The sequence below is a fragment of the Scyliorhinus canicula genome, chromosome 3 (genome assembly GCF_902713615.1).
Source record: "Scyliorhinus canicula chromosome 3, sScyCan1.1, whole genome shotgun sequence".
Lineage (NCBI taxonomy): Eukaryota > Metazoa > Chordata > Chondrichthyes > Carcharhiniformes > Scyliorhinidae > Scyliorhinus > Scyliorhinus canicula.
Genome location: NC_052148.1, coordinates 79133322 through 79157242, shown reverse-complemented (window position 1 = coordinate 79157242; position 23921 = coordinate 79133322). Strand labels below are relative to the sequence as shown.

The 23921-nt window shown below is 48.5% G+C and overlaps 1 protein-coding gene across 1 annotated transcript in view; it reads left to right on the top strand.

The window, feature by feature from the left end:
* The window catches only part of rit1 (Ras-like without CAAX 1), a 284464-nt gene that overhangs the window by 77989 nt on the left and 182554 nt on the right, over positions 1-23921 (top strand). Inside the window, exon 3 of the mRNA XM_038793024.1 lies at positions 9341-9536. Coding sequence (XP_038648952.1) covers positions 9341-9536 — 196 coding nt within the window. The remainder of the gene's footprint in view (positions 1-9340; positions 9537-23921) is intronic.

Sequence of the window (23921 nt, the reverse complement as noted above, 5' to 3'; positions counted from 1 at the left end):
CAGATGGCACCGAGTGAGTGTTGATCTTTGTGATGGTGACAGCCTTTTTCTCTCAAACCAAAATGTTCAGAAACCGTTCTCCCAGTCTTCCTCGCTCTTCCCCAACCCTCCTCCGGCTGAAGAAAGCCAAAGCCGGTGTGACCACTTTGAAAAATTCGTTCGTGTCCGCGATGACATTTTTTCTTTTTGAGAGCCTGTTTTTAACCTTTTCTCAGATGGCAGGATTATGTATGGGTCATGAGAGCCATCCTTATCAGGAATGTCTCAGCTAGAGACATATCCTTGGCAGAGGAAACAGGCCGGTCTGTGTTTTCTCAGACAGTAAGCTGCTTTAGAAGCCTTCTTCACAAGCTTTTTGTATATTCAATACATTTCTGAAGATTTTATAACGTAGTTATTCAGCGATATCTTACATACCTGATAAAAGTGGGAAATTTGCAATCTGGTCATGTAACTCAGACCTCAACAGTCACGTCGGCTTCAAGGAAAGCTGTGCCATGCAGAAGCAGATTCAAAAAAGGGGAAGAAGGTGAGTTTATATTTGTATTTTTGCTTTTTCTTTGTGGACCAGGGGCATTCTGCAGCTTCCAAAAGAAAGCCTTGAGCCTCTCCTGCCTACAGGTTTTCAACCATTCTCCAATCATGTTACCATTATGTCAAATTCAGTCATCTGTACTGATTTAAGCTTTTTATCAAATAATTTTTAAATCGAAGGCCTAGGTTTTATGCCTGGCCGGAAATTACAATGGTGAGTTTATACCCTGCTTGCTCACAACAGAATGAAGTTCAGTTAATTTTAATGGGCAGGCCTAATTTACATCACCTCAGCCAATTTATCCCTCAGAATAAGGAGAATAAAACTCGTCCAGCCCAGTGACAGCAGATAATTGGTGGAATTGGCTACCGGGTCAGCTTGTGCACATCTCCGTGATTGTTGGGGAAGAGATTGTGTTAGGAGAGGTACAATGATTTCTTGTGGTTTCTGGAGGAACGTTCCTAATCTTGTTGACTCATAAAGAAAGTAAAAATACATTTTTAGATTTATCTTCTTGGGCTTCTGCTGAACCCAATGCATATTCTTGCTTGGTTGGCCTGGTGGGTCATTTGTCACAGAGGCCACCGAGTAAAGATTGCACTCTTGCCCCAAATATGTCATCGGTACGTGACGTGTATTTGCTTAAATTGAGTAGGTCAAAGTTTTGGAAGATCAGCTCCCCTTAACACAGCCTAAATGGATAATTTTAACTGCTCATTACTCATACTCTGTCATATATTTAGAGTTAAAATTACCTCAAAAGTGAAAAAGAGCAAATTTCAAAAGTTTAATTGAAGTATAATTTGGTGAGTAATATTTTCAATTGCTTCATCAGCGATGTTACTTCCATATGGCTGGAAGTGATGTTTGCTGAATGTTTACATGCGCAATATTTAGTACCACTTGCAGTTCCTCAGATACTGAAACAGCCCGTGTCTATATGCAACAAGATTTGGACAACATTCAGGCTTGGACTGATAAGTAGTAAGTAACATTTGCTCCACACTGCTGCCAGGCAATAGCTACAAAAGAAAATCCCTAATACGCTCCCTTTGACATTCAGCAGCATTAACATTGTTGAATCCCCCACCATCAACATTCTTGTGGTCAGCATCTTGACTGAATGATCCACATAACTATGATGGCTACAAGAGCCGGTCTGTAGTTGGGAATTCTGCACCAAGTGAGCCCCAAAGCCTATCCAGAATCTACTTGAGACACGTCAGTCCTGTCTAACACCAAAATTCCAACCTAGCAGTGATCTCCAAGCACTTGAATGGTGGAGGAATTTTTATTTCAAGATAATCAGGATATGAGTCCAAGACCCCATGCGGGTATTTCCAAGGTGTAGACAATTAGTGTTCATATTAGGCCAGAGTACTCTTCTGAATAATCTCCCGCTTATATAGAATATGGTTTCACAAATGCAATGCTCATGTACGAACACACAAAAAAACTCTTCCCATTCAAGTTTTCCAGAAGGTTAATCATTTTTCTGTTTAATCCAGTAGTGTTATGAAATATTTCCAGTTGCCTGGATGGGGGCAGCTCTCTAGGATCTTAACACCATCCAAGATAACGCAACTCCCTTGATTGGACGTTTATGCATTTATTCCCTCCATCATTGGTGCATGTTGGCCCTGCAATGTGTACGATCTACATGATGCACTGCAACAATTTCCCTGATGTGGAAATGCCGGCGTTGGACTGGGGTGAGCACAGTAAGAAGTCTTACAGCACCAGGTTAAAGTCCAACATGTTTGTTTTAAACACTAGCTTTCGGAGCACTGCTCCTTCCTCAGGTGAAGAAGGAGCAGTGCTCCGAAAGCTAGTGTTTGAAACAAACATGTTGGACTTTAACCTGGTGTTGTAAGACTTCTTACTGTGCACAAATTCCCTGAACAGCACCTTCCAAACTCGTGATCTCTACCAACTAGAACAAGTGTAGCAGGTGCATTGGAACACCGCCACCCTCAAGTTTCCCTCCAAGCCACACACCATCCTGGCTTGGAAATATATCTATTCTTTCATTGTTGCTGAATCAAAATCCTGGAGCTCCTTCCCTAACTGTGGGTGTACTTACATCACATGGACTGCAGCAGTTCAAGAAGGTGGCTCACTTCCATAACCTTCTTGAGAGCAATTAAAGATGGACAAAATTTATTGGTCTTGCCAGTAGACCTTCCATCCCATGAACAACAACAACAATATCTCTTGATGTGTTCCTGTATTAGTGTGGGGGAGACACAGAAAAGCAATAAGAATGGGCTTTACAGGGAGGTTCACCCTGTTAATATTAGAATCATATAATGGTTACAGCATAAAAGGAGGCCATTCAACTTGTGTATCTGTGCTAGCTCTCTGAAGGAGTATTTCACCTAGTGCCTCTCCCTTGCTCTCTTCTAGTCGTCTTGCACATTTTTCCTTGTTAGATAATAATATAATTCCCTTTGAATGCCTGATCCTGCCTGCACAAAAATGTAAGGCAGTGCATTCCAGATTCTGACCCGACCCCCCCCCCCCCCCCCCCCCCCAATGCAGGAAAAATATTTTCCTCATGTTGCCATTGCTTCTATTTCCACTTACTTTAAGTCTATGCCCTCTGGTTCTCAATTACATTATAAATTCTGCCTAGACTCCTCATGACCTTGTTGTGGTAAGTTATCTCAGTTGGCTAAGTGACTAGATTCTGCTGCAAAATGATGCCAAGGGCACGGTTCCAATGTCACACTGGCTTTGGTAGTTCATAGAGGACTGCCTCCTTAGCCAAGCATGATGCTTAAGGTGGAATGGTTCTCCTCAGGTTAGATAACCATTTGTCTCTCTTTAACAGAGAAACATGTCTATGGTCACTCATGGACTATGGCTAATTACTAAGCTCATCATAGTACCTATATCAAATCTCCTCTCAACCTTTTCTTCTCCTGACAAAACAGTAACAACTGCTGCAATCTATCTCTGTAACCATCCCTGGAACCATTCTTGTGAATCTTTTCTGCACCAGTGACTTTGCCCCTTTGCTATTTCTTATCTCGAACAAAACTGATTCAACTGCTTGATTTTCACCATTGTGCTGATCTCATCCTTGATTAACAGAGCTATCCCACATCTTTTTCCTTCCCTCCTATCCTTCCAAAATACCCTTGAATATTCCAGTCCTGGTACAATGTAGCCAGTCCTCTGAAATAGCTATTCAATTTTTGTCCATTTATGCTACCAATTCATCCATCTTGTTATGAATGCTGCGAGCAAGCAGAAAAAGAGCTTTTAACTTTTTTACCATTTTTGTTTACTCTGACCTTACTTCCCGTCACACTCCGTTTATCACTATTTTTTTCATTACCCTGCAGTAGCGTCTCTCTTTAACTTTCTAAGTGTCCCCTCATACCCCCCCCCCTCCTCCCTCCTCCCCCCCCCCTCCCCACCTCAACTATTTAGTTTAAAGCCTTCTCTACAGTCCTAGTTATTTGATCCACCAAGACACTGGCCCCAGTGCAATTCAGATAAAGGCCTGCCCAATGGCGCAGCTCCCTCTTTCCTCAGTACTGGTACTGAATCCCAACCCCGTTCTCCCATACCAATCTTTGGACTACCACATTCAACTTATTTACCCAATGCCAATTTGCTTGTAGCTCGGGTGGTAACCCAGAAATTAATATCTTGGTGGTTTGGTTTTTTACTTTATTCCCTAGCTGTTCATAATCCCTTTGCAGAACCGCTTTCTTAGTCGTGCCTATGTTATTGGTACCAATGTGGGTCATGTTAACTTCCCCTCACAGAAGGTCCTATCCAGCGCTGAGGAGATGCCCTTCATTTTGGCAACACAATCTTTGGGACTCATGCTCTTGGCCGCAGAGAACCATGACCAGGATTTTAGGGCCCACTCGGATCCGGTGGGATGTCACAGACTTGCCGAAGTATAATATATATATAATATATATATCACTCTGTTCACCTTTCATGACCTAAGGATATTCACAAACTCAAAATTAATTGCATGCGGAATATTTCAAATGAGTCTATGCTGCAGTATTCACAGGAAGAGACTCTAATATGGATTTTATCACAGAGCTGGTGAAGGTGAGGAAAAGATTGTCCATCGTAGCGAAGAAATAACAATCCACCTTCACAATTGGCAACCTCATCTACAAAAGAAGCAAGTTCTGTATACGTTTTGAGGTATCGTGATATAGCTGATATAGAATAAAGAAGCAATTAAATATAAAGAGAGAGAGAGATAACATGGCTACTGATTTTTTTATAAACACTTGACAATAGGCTGAAAGATTTTGCAAATTGAAATATTTTTGAAGAGAGTGTAACTTTCTTTTACATGATTAAGAACCCAACAACCATTAGAATATAAAGGTTAAATTCATATGCAATGGAATGATACTGAAAGGGTTTTGCAACTGTTGTTGAGTAAAGCTGGATGAAGCTTTGGGAGATACTAATCTGGCAGTTGCTTGTGAGTTTCCCACCTGAACAGACTTGAACGTTTCCGTAGTTAATGCTGCTGATCCTGAATTTGTGTTACTAGCGGCTCCACTGTGTTGCTTATCTTTCTCCTTTTTATATGTTTTATGAGAAGCAGCCTCTGTCTAAAATCCGACTTCAAAATCAATGGGCGCGATTCTCCGCAAATGCGGAGAGTCGTAAAGGCTGCCGTGAAACTGGCCGTGTTTCACGGCAGCCTCCGCGCCCCCTCCTGGGACCCGATTCTCCCCCCCCCCCCCCGGTTGGGGCTAGCAGCGCGGCCCTGTGAAGAACGGCATCGCGGGCTTAGCGACCGTCGCTAAGCCCGCGCGCCAAGCGTCACGGCGGCTGACGCACACGATGACGTCAGCCGCGCATGCGCGGGTTGGACGGCTCCAACCTGCGCTTGCGCGGATGATGTCATCACGCATATGTGCGGGCCGTCATGCCCCTCAGCCGCCCCGCCGACTGATCCTGCAGGGCGGCGGAGGAACAAAGAGTGCGCGGGTATCGGGCCGTGGTGCGGCCGTGCCAATCGGTGCCATGGTTGTCCGGGACGGCACTTTGTGGCCGTTTTAACGAACGGTGAGAGCAGGTGCGTTTGCGTTCGTGAAAACGGCCGTAAAGGGGAAAACGGCCCATCGGCCAGGGGAGAATCGCTGTTCGCCGTAAAAAACGGCGAGTAGCGATTCATGTTGTGGGGCGGCCGTGAGGGGGGGGGGGGGGGGGGGGGGGGGGGAGAATAGCGGGAGGTCGGGATAAATGTCGGGAAGGCCTTCCCGCTATTCTCCGACCCGTCGTGGGCAGCGGAGAATCGCACCCAATATCTATTTTTTCTTTATTTTTTCAAGGGATGTGGCCATCATTGGCCAGGCCGCCATTTGTTGCTTGTCCTAATTGCCCTTCAACAGAGTGACTGGCGAGGCTATTTCAAGAGCATTTAAGAGTCAACCACATTACTATGGGTCTGGAGTCGCATGTAGGCCAAAGCAGATAAGGACAGAAGATTTCCTTCCCTCTAGGATATTAGTGAACCAGATGGGATTTTACAACAATTGACATTTTTTCATGGTCATTATTAGGCTTTAAATTCCAGATTTGTATTGAGTCAAATTGGATTTGCAAAAGGTTCATTACCCTCGGTCACTCAATAACTAGTCCAGTGACAATACCACGATTCGACAACCTCCATTCAAATTGAGAGTACCTTTCATGCCAAAAGCTCACTGACTGCATAAGAATGATATCCAACCCCAATAACCACACAGATTGGATACTGACTCTTCAAATGTGCCTCTGTGCATTCCCCATCCACCTCTCACACCCATTTGTTGTACACAAATGAGAATTTGCCCATTACTATCATACACGACATTTTCCTAGATTCTAAGCAGAATAGAGAGGCTTAATGTATATAGTGTGTTGAGCTATTTCAATGAGGAGATATTGGGAATAAAGGTTCAGGTAAATTACGTGGCAATGACGTTAAGTTTGTTAAAGAAAGGTAATCCATAACTAGGGGACCTAATCAAAGACAATCCATCTACAAATTAGTCAAAAAGATTAAACTGCTAGACTAATGACCAGAAACTGAACTCGACCAGCCATAGAAATGCTCTGGCTACAGGAGCAGGCAATTTAGAATGGCCAATCCACCTAAGCTGCACATCTTTGGACTGTGGAAGGAAACCGGAGCACCCGGAGGAAACCCACACAGACACGGGGACAACGTGCAGGCTCTGCACAGACAGTGATCCAAGCTGGAAACCGAACCTGGGACCCTGGTGTGTGAAGCAGCAGTGCTAACCACTGTGCTATCGTGCTGTTCCAATGTTTATCGGCACTAGTGGAGGTTGGGAATGATAACTGTGATGTCTCTATGGTAGTCTCCTCGATGCTCTCTTCTGAGGTGTACTCTTGAGTGGCTGCGGGGGTGAAGGGGTGGGACCCCGAATGGCCTGACCCCATCAGGTGGAGATCTTGCGAGAGAATGAATATGTAATCAGTGGGAGTGAAGGATAATTTTGTCTGACATGAACAACTCACTTGAGACAAGTCATCTGGGTGAAGGGGCAGTGGATTCTCACCTCTGCAGCGCAGGCCATCCTCACTGTCGGTGACTGCTCTCTCTTCGTCCAACCATGTGATCTCCAGAGCCCCTTCCTCATACAGGGTCATGACTCTGATGTCTGGCACTCCACTGCCCGTCTGGGCCCTTTCCCACCTATTATCGACCAGCTTCTCCTGAGTGGACAGAGGGGGCATTGTGAGCCGCTTGATGCATCGGGGGGAGGGGGGGGGTGGGGGGAGGGGGTTATGGAGGTGGCTAGGGGTGGGGTGTGAGGTGCAAGCCACCGACCTGTTGGGGGGGGTTGATGGTGGAGGTCAAGGTGGTTGCCGGCAGGACTGATGCCAAGGCCAGTCTTAACTTACCCTTGCAGCTCGGTAAAGGTCTTCTTCCGACATTGTACTGCAGTCCTCCTGGTCATACTGCCTGAATTGACAGTCGCTACCACCGTCTCCCAGATGGCACTGGTGGCTCTGTTGCTGATCATCCAACCCCCTCGGGGGACCAGGGTTTCCCTTCTCGGCTCCACAGCGTCCAGCAGACTGGCAATTATTGGGGTCTGGTCTGGGATCGTAATAATCATTAGACTTTTTAATTCCTGATTTTCATTGATTTGAAATTTCACCATCTGCCAAGGTGGGATTCGAACCCGGTTCCTAGAGAATCACCCTGGGACTTTGGATTACTAGTCTCGTGACAATACCACTGTTCCAGAATTAAAGTTGAATCAGAGTTGAATTTCTCATTAATTCATGATTAGAGATGAGTTAGCAGTAGGTGGAAACTTCTACAGCTCACCCTCTGAATAGGGGATAGAATTCACTGACAGAAACTTCTGTATTTCTGCATTATTCAGCGTATTTACAAACTCTCGAATTTGTTGACAGTTTCACCATTATTATCACAGCGAGATCTGGGCCAATTTTTCTCTTCCTCCTTTTTCCTTCATTCTATGTCTCCTGTCCTCGTTTATTTTTTCCTGTTTTATTTTCAATGATTTAACCTTGAACTTCTCCCATCTATTTATTATTTTAAATCTTATTTTACCTCATTTCTTTTCATTGTTACAAAAATGCAATCTTATTTTTCCCATGTGTCCATCAGCCTGATCTCCATTCCTCTTATGAAATTTAAATGGCGAATGAAAATCAGCAGCTGAAAAAAAGACAATGCCAAATAATCCTGGAATGAACTCGGGAAGGTCATATGCAATATTATTTTTAAACAAAAGGTGGAGGGTGCACCTGGTCATTTGCTTTTATTCCTCTTTTGTCAACCGACAGAACTGACTTCCTCCGTGCCATTAATACTTGGTACAGTTCCAGTGGTGCCACCCACCCTCTGCTTCCTTGGCACAAGACAATTCCTCACATGCAAACCTAGACACTAAAGCTGCCAAAATTGTGTGACTCTGTTCCTGATGCAGCAGCTTGCTGAACAAGGGAGCAGTTCGAAGAATCAGTCATTGGGTTAACGTGCCCTGTTGGTGATGCACCAGTTTATTCAGCTATTGATTTTAATGTCAGCAAAGCAAGGGTTTCATTTATCAGATGCATTGACACCTTTGTCCAACTCTTCAATCAATAATCATGCCGGTGAGAAAGCCTCTACCCAAAAAAATGTTTTAAGGCTTTATTGTCAGTGCTGAGCGATTCCAGGTCGGTTTAGCTCAGTTGGCTGGACAGCTGGTTTATGATGCAGAGTGAGGCCACCAATGTGGGTTCAATTCCAATACTGGCTAAGGTTATTCATGAAGGTCCTGACTTCTCAACCTTGCCCTTTGTCTGAATGTGTCGACCCTCAGGTTAAATCACCACAAGTCAGCTCTCCCCCTCAAAGGGAAAAGCAGCCTATCGCACTCTGGTGAGCTTACTTTATGCACACTGCTCAGTGGAGGTCACTGGATAGCATTCTTGAGTGAAAATGATGGTTGATTTTATTTTCCCCCCTCATTAACCTACATAATATATAAATAATTACCATAAACTAGCCAAGTTCAGTTAACCGAAGCATAAGCAAGGATCAACCTGCAAACTTTATCCTCTGAATGGTTCTGTTCTATAATAGCTAATCCAGTTTATCCAATATTATTTAATAATGTGGCATGAGCAGAATGCTGATCTTCTACTTCAGAAAGTCCATGAGGAAGTTAATATCACATATTGCACCAGAGTGTCTGAAGCTTGCAGTTAAGTGCCGGATGCCTATGTTGTTGGGCAGAATTTTATCAATGTTTTCTCTTCTATTTTTGATATTTAACTTCAGGCAGAATTCACAGTCATGAGGGACCAATACATGCGAGGTGGAGAGGGTTTTATTATCTGTTATCCTATCACCGATCGCCGATCATTCCAGGCAGATGCACAATTCAAGGAACTCATCTATCATGTTCGACACACATTTGATATCCCAGTAGTTTTGGTTGGGAACAAAACAGACTTGGAAAAGTATAGACAGGTAAGGAAGCTCTTCTTAGTAATAATATCATTAAGTTATGAACCTTCAGGATTTGTAATTCACTATGGATTTGAGAGTTTTGGTTTATATCATTTGAAATGCCACAAAGCACTTTATGTGTTTAACAGAGAGAAATGCATTTTCTGTCTCATTAAAAGGGGGAGTTATATTATTGCTATAACCCAAGTTAAAAAGTAGCTTTCATTTTAGTCAATGAAACAATTAACTAATCTGTCAGAATTTGTATTTTATCTTCATATAGTTTCAATCCCTTGAAGCTTCAAATAAATTTCGATATCACAGAAGGTGGGATCATCAATGATCAAAGCAAATATTGGAATACTGGAATTATGAGGCTAAAATCATCAGCAGGCAGTAATTTGGCAGTCTGCCCTCTGAAATCGAATTATAGAATTTTAGGGTTGGAAATTTATTTCCTCATTCCCACAATTGGAGAATCCAACAACGTGCTTGTATAATGAACTCTTTTGATCGATAAAGAGCCACCAGTTCATCCTATCTAATTAGCGTGGTACTCCAACCAAAACATGATTGATAAGCACTGCAAAGTGCAGGCGGGTATGAAGATGCACTAAATAAATGATCACTATAGAGTCTGTGCCATTCAACATTGGATGATGCAAATGTTGTTAAGCTGCAATTTAGAGTTCTCCAGATATACAGCAAAAATGCAGCAAGGGACTCAGTTTAACCAATTTTTTATGAATAAATCTTTATTATCACAAGTAAGCTTATATTAATACTGCAATGAAGTTACTGTGAAAAGCCCCTAATTGCCACATTTCTGAGCTTGTTCGGGTACACTGAGGGAGAATTCAGAACGTCCAATTCACCTAACAGCACGTCTTTCGGGACTTGTGGGAGGAAACCGGAGTAAACTCACACAGATACAGAGAGAACAAGCAGACTCTGCACACACAGTGACCCAAGCTGGGAATCGAACCTGAGATCCTGGCGCTGTGAAGCAACCCACTGTGCTACCGTGCTTCTCACACTCAAATTTAATGTTAAATAAGCTGGGAGCTGGTTTTGCAATGCTTCAAAAGAAGGAAGTGTGACTATAGTTTTAGGCCACAGAATGATAACTTGAAGGTTTGTTTATAACCTGAAGATATTTAAAGCCCATCTTTAAAAATTAAAAAAAATAGACTGAAGTTGTCAGCGAGAAAATAAACAAATCTGCTGGTGTGCATTGATTGACAGGACATTTCCTGTAGCTAAGATAAAGAATTTAGCAACCTGTTCATGCAATTTCAATAGACTTCAATAGACATTTGCAAAGGGTTGTTATTGCAGCTAGGTCTATTTTGAATGCTTGGCTAAATTTCAAAAGTCCCGAATCACTTATCTCAGCAGGAGGGCTGAGTTCACATTTTGATTGTTAGTTTTAAGAGGCTATTAAAGGATTATCTGTCTTTGATATGGTTATTGAATATAAGTATGTTTGTTTTTCGAACAGACTGACTCTTTAAGGGGATTTCAAACCTTTGAATGGGTTTCACAAGTTTTTGTATCAAGGATAAATGTGTGAGAGCTTCATTAGATTGTTAGATGTTTAATTCCATTTAATCTCACATGGTTCTAAGGTCTGTACATAGTGGATACTGGGTGAGTGGCTATGAGGGGTGCTATGGGGTTATGTGATGATGTATAGGAGGCAAAGGGTGGGCTAGGGGGAATAACATAATCTTATAAAACTGAACCAAAGCTTTAGAGAACGTAGATGAGCCTTCGAACCACTCCGCCTTGATACTCGCCTGCCTCTCTAGTAGCCTCTGAATGTCCTCTATAGGAAACAAGCCTGACTCAATCGTGACCCTGTCTCCCCCTCCTCCCAAGAAAATTGCAGTGAGGGACTTTCTGAACAGATGAAGGCCCGCTGATTAAGGACATTTCCTGACTCGAGCTACCTGTCTTGCTAGCAAAAGTACGATCCATAGTATAGCTTGTGCTTGGCATAGATGTGTTTCTCTGGCACAAAATAATACCCTCATGAGCTGGGAGTGAAGCATTGTCACTTTAAAAGTTACTATAAGTTTGAAATCTGAATCTAGATAAATGAGCATCCCAAACAGACACGTTCGCTCGAAGACTTAAGAAGCAGAATGATTGTATTCAAGATAGGAATGCTCAGAGTATGATGCCTTTGACATACTTTACTTCACTTCACCTTTAAAGGTGGCATAAAAAAATTTAGATTTAAATTAACAATAAAGTACAATTTTCAATTCTAATTCAGAAATAAAATGAAAATAAAGGTGGCAGCTCTGTGCATAAGATTGCAGTTTCATAATGTCCAGAGTTATATATATTCTATATAAATAATAATTTTAACAGATAATCATATCCAAATAATTCCTTATATTGCATGTGTTGTGTCTGAATATTATTGCAAACTCTGGTGAATTATTTTAATATTCTATTCATTGTTTTTCTTCAATTTCCCCTGTAATTTTGCTGTCAGCCTCCACCACAGTGATTGATGTGCATTGTGCTGTCTTTGTGGTTTATATTGGGGTGAGACTGAAGTTACAGGAGTGAATTTCCTTTGGGATTCTCCATCGCCTCGGCTGTAACTTGGGCAGAAACCCCACTTAAGGGGGTTAAGGAAATTACAGTGGGATGATGGAAAAAGCCGGGAGGAATTTCACCCTCATAGTGAAAACACTGAGAATGTAGAACGTGTTGGAAATTTGAAATCAAAAATGAATTAAGCAGTAATTGAGTAATCATCAGGATTAATTAACCAAACGATAATAATTACTTGATGTTTCATGGGGCATAAAATAAATATGCAACACTTTGCAAATATGCTACACTCTTTAAGGTGGTTTAATTTTGCAACAATGAATGTGGTTGCGTATTGCCTTCTCAAAGTGAAGATGAATTCAAATAGTTAAGGCTGCGACCATAAATGCAGTATATTTTCCATCTGGAAAAATATTGCACACAAAATCCTTTTACTGCTTTTCCATCTCTTAGCTTATGCTTCATCACATGCTCCTGGCTCAGAACCACAAATGTGATGCCTAGAATTGCATCTAATGGCTGAGGTTTCATGCCCTCCTTCATGGTGAATTTGGGGCGTGAGGGAGTGTGGGGGTCTGTGCAAGTAATCAGGTGGGAGTATTGCTACCCTTTCACCTACCCCCCATTAAACCCATGATAGGTTCTTAAGTGGGAAATAAATAAATATTTCAAGCCCTCATCCTGACAAAATGCTATTACATTTTCTGATTCTGACATACCCAACTGAGGGCGTGCTGGGTCATTTCACAGGGCATTTAAGAGTCAACCACAGGGCTGTGTGGTGAGAAGGATAGCAGACTTCATCACTTAAAGAACATTAATGAACCAGTTGTACTTGTTATAACAATTGAGCCATCATTAGGCTTTTAATTCCAGATTTTTATTGAACTCAAATTTCACCACCTACCGAAGTATCCATACCAATAATCATTATTGTCACAAGTAGGCCTACATCAACACTGCAATGAAGTTACTGTGAAATTCGCCAGTCGCCACATTCTGGCACTTATTCGAGTACACAGAGGGAGAATTCAGAATGTTCAATTCACCTAACAGCATGGGCGAAATTCTCCGCACCCGCGGAAAGTCGTAAAACCGTCGTAAAAATCGGGAGCGTTTTACGACGGTCGCGAAGGCTTCATTTCCCGACGGATTCACTTCCTGGAAATGGGCTAGTAGCGCGGCCGCGTCAATTACGTGCGTGATGACGACGGAACGCGACGACGACACGATCACGCCCATGTGACGCCGCCCGACGCCGTAAAAAGGCGCGGGAGACCACAGAATCTGTCGGGCAGGATGTCGGAGCCGAGGAGAGCTGCTCCTCGCTTTGTAGATGCTGACGTCGAGGCGCTGCTCGATGCCGTGGAGCAGAGGAGGGGCATCATCCGCCCGCGGAGAGGGCATCGCCAACCTGCCAGCGCGGTACGCCAGGCCTGGCGTGACGTGGCTGCTGCCGTCAGTGCTGTGGGGCAGACCCCTCGCTCAGCTGAGCAATGTAGGAAGAAGCTACACGACCTCACCAGGTCTGCCAGGGTAAGTGCCATGAGGGTGCCCCCTAGTCACAACCATCCCTCCCCCTTAACTTAAGCACCCCCCCCCCCCCCCGGGCACGGGAGGGGGGGGGGGAGAGGGATTGGGGCAGAGTTATTTGAGGATGGTTCACAAAGGTGTCACAGACCCAGCGCTCTGGCCCCGAGGAGAGATGCAATCGTCTTATGACAACTTGCCCCCCCCAAACTGTGCCAGTATCTGAACGGACTGCTGATACCTACCGTTTTGTAATGATCTACCTATGTTCCCTCCCCCAACAGGCCAAGGCCGCTCATAACCACCGTGAGCGGCACAAGACTGGAGGGGGTTCGCCCAACCTGCACCCCCTCAGCACCTTTGAACAGAGGGCCCTGGACCTTGTTGGGGGGTCTGCCACCCGCGACATCGCACAATGCGAGGTTGGCGGAACTGCAGCAAGTGAGACAACCCTCCCTGACAAACACTCACCCCTCCCCCACCCTCTGTCCCTTCACACACCCTGCCCACTGGGACACCTCCCCCATCCTCTGTCCCTTCACACACCCTGCCCACTGGGACACCTCCCCCATCCTCTGTCCCTTCACACACCCTGCCCACTGGGACACCTCCCCCATCCTCTGTCCCTTCACACACCCTGCCCACTGGGACACCTCCCCCATCCTCTGTCCCTTCACACACCCTGCCCACTGGGACACCTCCCCCATCCTCTGTCCCTTCACAAACCCTGCCCACTGGGACCGTCCAGCGGCCTGCCGAGCAAATCGAAATAACCCGTCTCATTCTCTTCCCTAGGACGTGATGCCGAACGACCAGGGCCGTCTGCCTCCAGACGGACACAGGAATCTGCCGCCACCTCACCCGGGGCCTCACAACAGAGGGTGCCCGATCAGCGGGCAGCCCTATCCGCCCCAACCCAATCTGCGGACCAGGACGCACAGAGGGTTCGAAGTCCACCACCACCACCAGAAATGGCCAGGGACAACCCTCCTGTCACTGAGCAGCCCCACACCCTGGAGGAGGCCCTAAACATTGAGAGCGTCAGGCTTGCGGCACTGCTTTCTCCCACCACATCCATCATCCCAGAGACACACACCCCGGCGGGCCTATTTAGTGATGAGTCTCCTGGGGCACAGTCTGGTTGGCACATCACAGCTGAGCAGGTACAGCAGGTGGAGGTCGGAGCAACAGAGGGCCCGGACTCGCGGAGAACAGACCAGGCCCAGGATGCAGCTGGCTCCCAGACGTTTTCTGAGTTCCTGGAGTTTATCAACCCACCCGCACAGCCGATGCCTCAGGAAACCCAGGGAAACAATGGCGGGAGGAGGGCTGCCTTCCTGGCTCTGCAGACGCTGTTAGAGGAGTCGAACCGCGTCCAAGAGCAGGGAGTGGTGCCGCTCATGGCAGAGACCCAGTCCGACACCGCACGGGTGGCATCCGCGGTGGAGGCAATGGGTCAGGTTATGCAAGACGTTGGGGTTAACGTGCACGCGTCATCCTCGGCCCTGGACAGGCAGCAATGTGCCAGAGCCAAAACGACATTGCCGGCGCCCTGCGGGCCATGGCCGAGTCTCAGCAGGTCATGGCCCAGTCTCAGCAGGTCATGGCCCAGTCTCAGCAGGCCATGGCCCAGTCTCAGCAGGTCATGGCCCAGTCGCAGCAGTCGGTCGCGGAGACCATCAACCGCCTGACACATGTGCTGGATGGCGTCGTGCACACACAGGTTGAGGTCGCACAGTCCCTGGTGGGAATGTTTAACTCCCTGGACTCCGTCTCTGCAAACCTTCGGATCCTGGTGGATACCGTTGCAGGCCTCCAGGACTGGCAGCGCCAGGTGTCGGTGGTGCGACGGGGCACCTCCCCGCTCGCACCTCTGTCCCAAAGTGAGGCCCGGGGGCCACCGGGCTCCCCGAGGGAGGAGGAGGTTTTGGGGCCCGTCCCATTAACTCCATCACGGGACGTCCCGGAATTCTCGGCCTCCCCCCGTCCCATCCCTGGTGCATCGGGTGGGCAGCAGGCAGAGCAGGGTGGCACAATGTCACCCGAGACGCCCGCAGAGCAGCCTGGCCCATCAAGGCCTGGTCGCCCCAGGAAACGCTTAGCCAAGGAGAAACGAGTCGAGGGGGGCGATTCGCAGCAATCCTCCTCCACTCCTGCTGTATCATCTGGGGAGTCACTTAGACGTAGTGGTAGGGCCCGTAAGGCAACTAAGATAGACACTGAGTAAGTTGGCACGGGTGAAAGGCACAGTTTAGTTGTAGGGGCTAGGGCACCTGTAAATAATTGTTAATATTAAACGCACTGTTCCACCTTACTTGTAATACCGTGTGATTGTTCCACAGCCACAGGAATCGTGATGGTGACCGAGTGTCGCTGGGGGTGACGGGTGGTGAAACCTCAGTGCCGGGTGTGCAGTCCCTGCCCCTACCCCCTCCCACAGCTAGCCCACGCGGGCACGTGATGGAGTGTCAGTGACGAACTCAGCGGCCACCAAGGTGGATGGTTCAGCTATTGCCATGGGTCAGACTCTCTCTAACGATTCTTAGCTCACAGCTCTTCGCAGAGCGGGCTGTCATCATTCCACATGGCACTGATCACACCCGCTGACACAGCCATTAATGTTGTGCCATTCCATCTGTACCCAGTGATAAGCGTCATGTCGAAGTGGAGCAGTGTACACTGAGGGGGGGGGGGGGGGGGGGGGGGGGGGGGGGGGGGTTGTGGTGGTGGCAGTTGTGTGGTGACCCTCTGCATGACTAGCGATGCAGGTGGTGGTTTGGTGTTCATCGGGGATGTCACATGCGATGCGTGAACCGTGCTGCCACCAGGGTGTCGCGTGCCCGCCGTCCTTGCCGGGTCCGTCGTGCCGCCTCCTGGACATCACCAGCACCTGGGTCGTGTCTGCGTTCTGCGCCCGCCACTCCGCCAGCCTCCTCCTCCTCCTCCTCCTCCTCCTCCCTCGCCTCCTCCTCCTCCTCCTCCTCCTCCTCTGTGCTGGCACCACTGCCACTAGCTTCTCCCTCCGCCTCCTGCAGCAGGTCATCTCCCCTCTGCATCGCGATGTTGTGCAGCGCACAGCAGACCACTACAATGCGAGCGACCCTGTCGGCCTGGTACTGCAGGGTCCCTCCGGAGCGGTCCAGGCACCTGAATCTCATCTTCAGGAGGCCAAGGCAGCGCTCCACCACACCCCTGGTTGCTGCATGGGCCTCGTTGTATCGTGTTTCCGCATTGGTCTGAGGCCTCCGTATAGGCGTCATCAGCCAAGACCTCAGCGGATAACCCCTGTCGCCTAGCAACCAGCCCCTCAGCCGGGGGGGACGTCCCTCAAACATCGCAGGGATGAACGACTGCGCTAGTATGTAGGAGTCATGCACACTCCCTGGGAACCTTGCACAGACGTTCATGAACCTCATGTGGGGGTCGCATACCACCTGGACATTAATGGAGTATGTTCCCCTCCTGTTTGTGAACATTTCCTTGTCCACAGCAGGTGGGCGCATGGGGACGTGAACACAGTCGATTGACCCCTGAACTCTCGGTATCCCGGCCAGACTGGCAAATCCACGGGCTCGTGAGTCTTGACTTGCTTGGTCCTCGGGAAAGGTGATGTAGCGGTCCGCGATGGCATAGAGGGCGTCGGTCACATCCCGGATGCACCTGTGCACCGATGACTGGGAGATCCCGGAGACGTCCCCGCTTGGAGACTGGAAGGAGCCGGTAGCATAGAAGTTCAGAGCGACCGTCACCTTGATGGCAACCGGGATCGCGTGTCCTCCCCCCGTTACACGTGGGGCGAGGTGCGACAGGAGTTGGCAGATATGTATCACCGTCTGCCTACTCAGCCGGAGTCTTCTCCTGCAGGTGATGTCCGGCATTGTTAGGAAAGAGACCCGGACACGGTACACCCTCGGCTTTGGTCGTCGCCTCTGGCGCCGTGGCTGCACCCTCACTCTCTCCTCTTCCTCTTCCTCCTCCTCCTCCTCCCCCCCCCCCCCCCCCCCCCCCCCATGCTGCTCGACGACTGGCAACTCCTCGGCCCTTCCCTCTGCTGCTGCAGCTGGCCCTGCAGCCACTGCGGGTTGTGGGTGTGGATGCTGCTGCATCTCCAAATCCAGTAGAGCGGCCCCAACCACTGCGCAGAACATAGCCGTTCTGTTCCCATGCATTGTGCTAACCTACAGAAGGGTGGTGGGGGCAGAGAAACGGGACATGTTAGACGGAGGTTAGTCGACACCTCGGCAGCCGCCAGCCATGGGATACCAGTGTGTCCCGGTGGCCTGGTCGCGCTGCTGACACGCGGTCAGCCTAACCCCTGGTCACTTTCTGCATCCAACGGCCAGTAAACTATGGCCTCCTCACGGGTGCGTCAGTGGCCTGTGTCCGGAAGCCACAGGGCAACCAGCGGCCGTGTCCTCGTCACCTGCACACCATGGCATGCTGGCAGACATTTTGTTACGGGGTTGGACGGCTCACTCTCTACCTAACCCCCCCCTCCGTCGCCCCCCACTGCCTCCCCCGTCTCCCCCACTGCCTCCCCCGTCTCCCCCACTGCCTCCCCCGTCTCCCCCACTGCCTCCCCCGTCTCCCCCACTGCCTCCCCCGTCTCCCCCACTGCCTCCCCCGTCGCCCCCCACTGCCTCCCCCGTCGCCCCCCACTGCCTCCCCCGTCTCCCCCACTGCCTCCCCCGTCTCCCCCACTGCCTCCCCCGTCGCCCCCCACTGCCTCCCCATCGCCCCCCACTGCCTCCCCCGTCTCCCCCACTGCCTCCCCCGTCTCCCCCACTGCCTCCCCCGTCTCCCCCACTGCCTCCCCCGTCTCCCCCACTGCCTCCCCCGTCGCCCCACACTCCCCCCGCTCTGGACCCCCTCCCGTTCTCAGGGATGCCTTCCCCGTTGTGGCCAGACTCGAGCGGTGCGCTGAGCGGTGCGCTGAGCGGTACGCTGAGCGGTGCGCAGAGTGGTGCCCTGACCTCCTCCAAGCTGTCGTCAGCCAGGCCGACTGGTTGACGAATTTAAAAAGCAGGTGTGTTTCACGACGTGCAAACAGGGCGCCATGACGTCGGGAATTCAGCCCATCCGGGCCGGTGAATAGCGGGGCGGGCTATCAGTGGCGATTCTGGTCGTGTCAGGGGGGGGAAGGAGGCATTTGTCGGGAATGGCGACTCCGACATTTTGCGGGGTTCGGAGAATAGCGGGAGGGCGTCGGAACAGCGTCGCCATAAAAATTTCCGACGCCCGCTATTCTCCGAACCGTCGTGAGTCCGGAGAATCTCGCCCCATGTCTTTCGGGACTTGTGGGAGGAAACCAGAGCAGCCGGAGGAAACCCACACAGACATGGGGAGAACGTGCAGACTCTGCACAGACAGTGACCCAAGCTGAGAATCGAACCTGGGGCCTTGGCGCTGTGAGGCCATAGTGCTAATGACTATGCTACGTGCTGCCCAGTATTTCGCTGGGCCTCTGGATTACTAGTCCAGTGACAATATCAGTATGCCATTGTATCATAGTGGAGGAGGGAGAGGAGAATTACAGTATAGGGAGAGGAAGTGAGATCTTTGAGGTGGGGAAGGCGAAGTGAGGTCATTGTGTTGGGGGAGGGGTAATTAGGACAGGCAACCTAGCAAAAGGGTTTCCTGGCACAGCCAGCCTGGAACCCTGACAATGCCCCTCCTCACATGGCTGTGCCATCCGGTTTGGGTGGACCAGTGCGTAACAGTGCCATGGCAAGGTTCCCCAGGCATGGGCATTCATACCCGGGCTTTGGGATTAATTGGGCACTGACACATTTAAATGAGCCGAATGGATCACTTAAATATGTAAAACTGGATCTCACCCAGTCAGGGCCAGATCCAGTTCGTGACATCTTGCAAAATATCGTTAGATCTTGCGAGGCAATCCGAGCGTCATAAATTTTGCGAGAGGCTCGGCCTCATCGCGTTATCGAGTCGGATGAGACATCGTTTGGTCACACCCTGAAATAACTTCCACCATCATAAAATTTCCATTCAGTCTTTGACAGTATGCAGAAACTCACAATAGGGCTTGATTATGGTCCATAAAGCAGGTTTATGAATAAATAATGAAGGATCGCTTGCCCCTCACGGATATAAACAGCTATGTAATCCTAGCACCTTCAATCCTCAGCAAGGCAAATGAACAAATATATTGCAGCTCTAAAAACAAATCTAAACATTAATTGCCCTGTGATCCTATCAAAGTGATTTACATTTATTTACGAGACAATCTGGAATTTTCTCATTAAAGTAGTGGAACATCAGGATATCAGGATTTGTACTGTTTTTGCTCCACATATATCATGCAAATAATACTGCTGCGCTTGACACTCTGTGCTATCCAGTGAAAGAACAAAATGGTATGGGTGTTCTGAAAACTTCTTAGGAACTCAAATTAAATATTTTAACGAGGCTCCTATTTATTACAGGCAAGAACACTGGCTGCCTAAATTGAGGCCCTTTTGAAAATCACACCAAACAAGTCTTAAGCGACAAGTGAGCAGTAGCTTTCTTTCATACCTTGTTATTTCATTTATGCTAAATATGATGTGATGCTAAGAACAGGATTGCCGACTGAGTTTTCTGGCAGTTCAGGGCTTCCAATACAAAACTATAATTTTGAAAATTACAGCAACCAGAGGAATGTGCTTTTAGTTTTATATTTTTTGGGCATCGCTGGATAGGCCAGAATTTATTGTCCATCCCTAATTGCACTTGCGAGGGGGGTGAAGAGCTCCTTCTTGAACTGCTGCAGTCCATTTGGTGCAGGTACACCCACAGTGTTGTTAGGGAGGGAGTTCCAGGGTTTTGACCAGTGACAGGGAAGAAATGGCGATATAAATCAGGATGCTGAGTAGCTTGATGGGGAATTTGCAGGTGGTGGTGTTCCTATGGTTCTCCAAGATGGTAGCAGTTGTGAGTTTGGAAGGTGCTGCCTAAGGAGTTCCTGCTGTACATCTTGTACTGGTGCTACTGTTTGTTGGTGGTGGAGGAGGGAGTGAATGTTTGTGATTGGGGTGCTAATCAAGGAGGCTGTTTTGTTCTGAACGGTGTCAAGCTTCTTGAATGTTGTTGGAGCTTCACTCATCAGGCAAGGGGAGAAAGAGTAGTTCAGCACACTCCTGATGTGTGGCTTGTAGATTCTGAACAGGCTTTGAGGAGTCAGGAGGTGAATTACTCACCGCAGGATTCCTAACCTTTGAGCTAATAACAATAATAACCTTTTATTGTCACAAGTATGAAGTTACTGTGAAAAGCCACTAGTCGCCACATTCCGGCGCCTGTTTAGGTAAGCTGGTATGGGAATTGAACCCGCAATGCTGGCCTTGTTCAGCATCACAAACCAGCTATCTAGCCCACTGAGCTAGATGTTCTTGCAGCCACAGCATTTAAATGACTGTAGGTTATTGCAGGTTATTGCTAAGCAAGTGCCACTTGCTTGCGCTGTTGACAACACCCGCCATCAGTTTAAATGAATGAGAGTAGAATGAAGAGGCAATAATTGGTTTGGTTGGATTTGTTCTCCTTTTTGTGTGCAGGACATACATGGGCAATTTTCCAGAATGCCGTGCAGATGCTAATGTTGTAGCTATAATGGAACAGCTTGGCTAGAGACGTGGCAGAAATCTGGAGCAGAGGTCTTCAGTACCATTACCAGAATATTGTCAGTGCCCATAGCTTTTGCAGTATCCAGTGACTTCAGCGTTTCTTGATATCACGTGGAGTGAATCGGATTGATTGAAGAGTGGCTTATGTGGTGTTGGGGACTTCCGGAGGAGGAAAAGATGGATCATCCACACGGCAATTCTGGCTGGAGATTGTTGAGAATATGTGGGCAGAATTCTCTGTTAATGGGGCTATGTCCCCACGCCCGGGCGAGAAAGGGCGTGACTCACTCTGGACTTTCCTGGAGAATGTCCAGAGTAATTCTCCATTTTGAAGGGGGCTAGCAGGACCCCAGAGTATTCCACACAGCTCCGGCTGCTGATACAGGGCCCTGCACTTCCGGCCCCGCGCAACACGGCCCCGACAATATGGGCCTCCCCCCACAGATCGCGCGCGTCCGCCGATCGGTGGCCCCCGATCGAAACCCTGGCCGTCCTGGAGGCCCCTCAGTGATTGCCCACCAGGGCTGCTGCAGACTGGGTCCGCAGTTGGCACACCGAGTGCCCGCCAGTCATCGAGTCTCAAAAGTCATCTCAAAGAGTCAGGTCACTGTCAAAAGGTTAATTAAGAGCCTAACTAAGTTTTGTAATTGTCCATTAACTAAACTGGTGAAACAAATTATGAAAAACTAAAAAAGCAATATTAATTACATATTGTAAAACATTTGTGTCCCAAAGCGAATTCAATAAATCAACATTATTTTAAACAAATCTATCTTCTCTTTCTTGAATATATGAGACTGAATAATAATAACACACTGACTTTTTTTGTCAAAGACCCCATTCAATTGATTAATATTTAACATGCTGGGATTTAGCAGGGGCTGGTTTAGCTCACTCGGCTAAATAGCTGGCTTTTACAGCAGACCAAGCAGGCCAGCAGCACGGTTCGATTCCCATACCAGCCTCCCCGGACAGGCGCCGGAATATGGCGGCTAGGGGCTTTTCGCAGTAACTTCATTGAAGCCTACTCGTGACAATAAGCGATTTTCATTTCAATTGCTGGTCAAGATATTAACGGGCGGTGAATGACTCAGCCTTTTTTGTTCTTGGACTGAGGAGCAAATTCGGCTCTATCTCTCTCCTCTGTTATCTAATACAAGTCTTACTCATGGTTCCGAGACTGATTAATTCCTCTTGAGAGATATTTATTGCAATCATCTTGCTTATGTTGTCATATTTAATAAAGCACTTCACAGAAGTTCTTGCTTCTGTGGTGTTCTAGTACAAATTTGTCTATGTTTGAATCCCGGCAATCAGCTTTTTGCCGATGCCAGAAAGTACAGAACCATAGAATCATAGAATCTCTGCAGCGCAGAAGGAGGCTTTTCGGCCATTGACTGCACCGACCCTCTGAAAGAGCACCTTACCTAGACCCAATCCCCGCAGTATCCACATTACCCCGAAACCCCACCTAACCGTTGGACACTAAGGAGCAATTTAGTATGACCAATCCACCTAACCTGCAAATCTTTGAACTGTGGGAGTAAACCGGAGCACCCGGACGAAACTCACAGACATGAGGATAACGTGCAAACTCCGCACAGCAGTCACCCGAGGTCAGAATTGAATTTGGTTGCCTGATGCTGTGAGGTAGCAGTGCTAACCACTGTGCCACTGTGCCGTCCAGCCTATCAGTTGTGGATGATTCAGAGGTGACCTGATTAAATGTTCTTGTATCTTCTTCCTTCCTGTGTCTTCTTTCTTCCTCCCTCCTCTAAATCTGCCATTATGACCACTCTCAAAAGGCGAACCCTTGATCCTACCACCCCATCTCCAACCTCTTTCCTGTCCAAATTCATTTTTGAATCCCGCCAATCATCTCTTTTCCTATGCTATAATTTTGTAACAGCTGTTTTCAATGACACAATGGGCATTCTATATAACTATCATCAAGATAAACTTTCTCTCGTCATCTTTCTGAACGTGGGCGAAATTCTCCGCGGACCGACGTGACGCCCATTTCCGGCGGGAAAAAGCGGTGCGCATGACTCCGGCGTCCGGGCCTTCTTTTAAGCCGGTAATCTCCGTTCCCGAAAGGGCCAGCAGCGGACTGACGCGATAGGCATCAGTTTCACCAGCTGCGGAAGTGGCAAGTCCCAGCGTTTGTGTGGTGGGGAGAGAGTGAGACCCAGTGGGGTGGGGGGTGGGGGAAGAAGAGTGACCCGGCATTGGGGGGGGGGAAGAAAGCGACCCGGCATTTGGGGGGGGGGGGAAGAGCGACCCGGCATTTGGGGGGGGAAAAGAAGAGCGACCCAGCATTGTGGGGGTGGGGGAAAGAAGAGCGACCCGGCATTTGGGGGGGGGGGGAAGAGAAGCGACCCGGCATTGGGGGGGGGGAAGAAGAGCGACCCGTCATTGGGGGGGGGGGGAAGAGCGACCCGCATTGGGGGGGGGAAGAAGAGCGACCCGGATTGGGGGGGGGGGGGAGAGAGCGACCCGGCATTGGGGGGGGGGGAGAAGGAGAGACCCGGCGTTTAGGGGGGGGGAGGAGAAAGACCCGGCATTTTGGGGGGGAGAGGAGAAAGACCCGGCGTTTTTGGGGGGGGGTTGCGGAGATGAGAGGGAGGGAGGAGGGGGGGGAGCCGGGAGTGGGGAGAGAGAGTGAGGGAGGGGGAGAGCC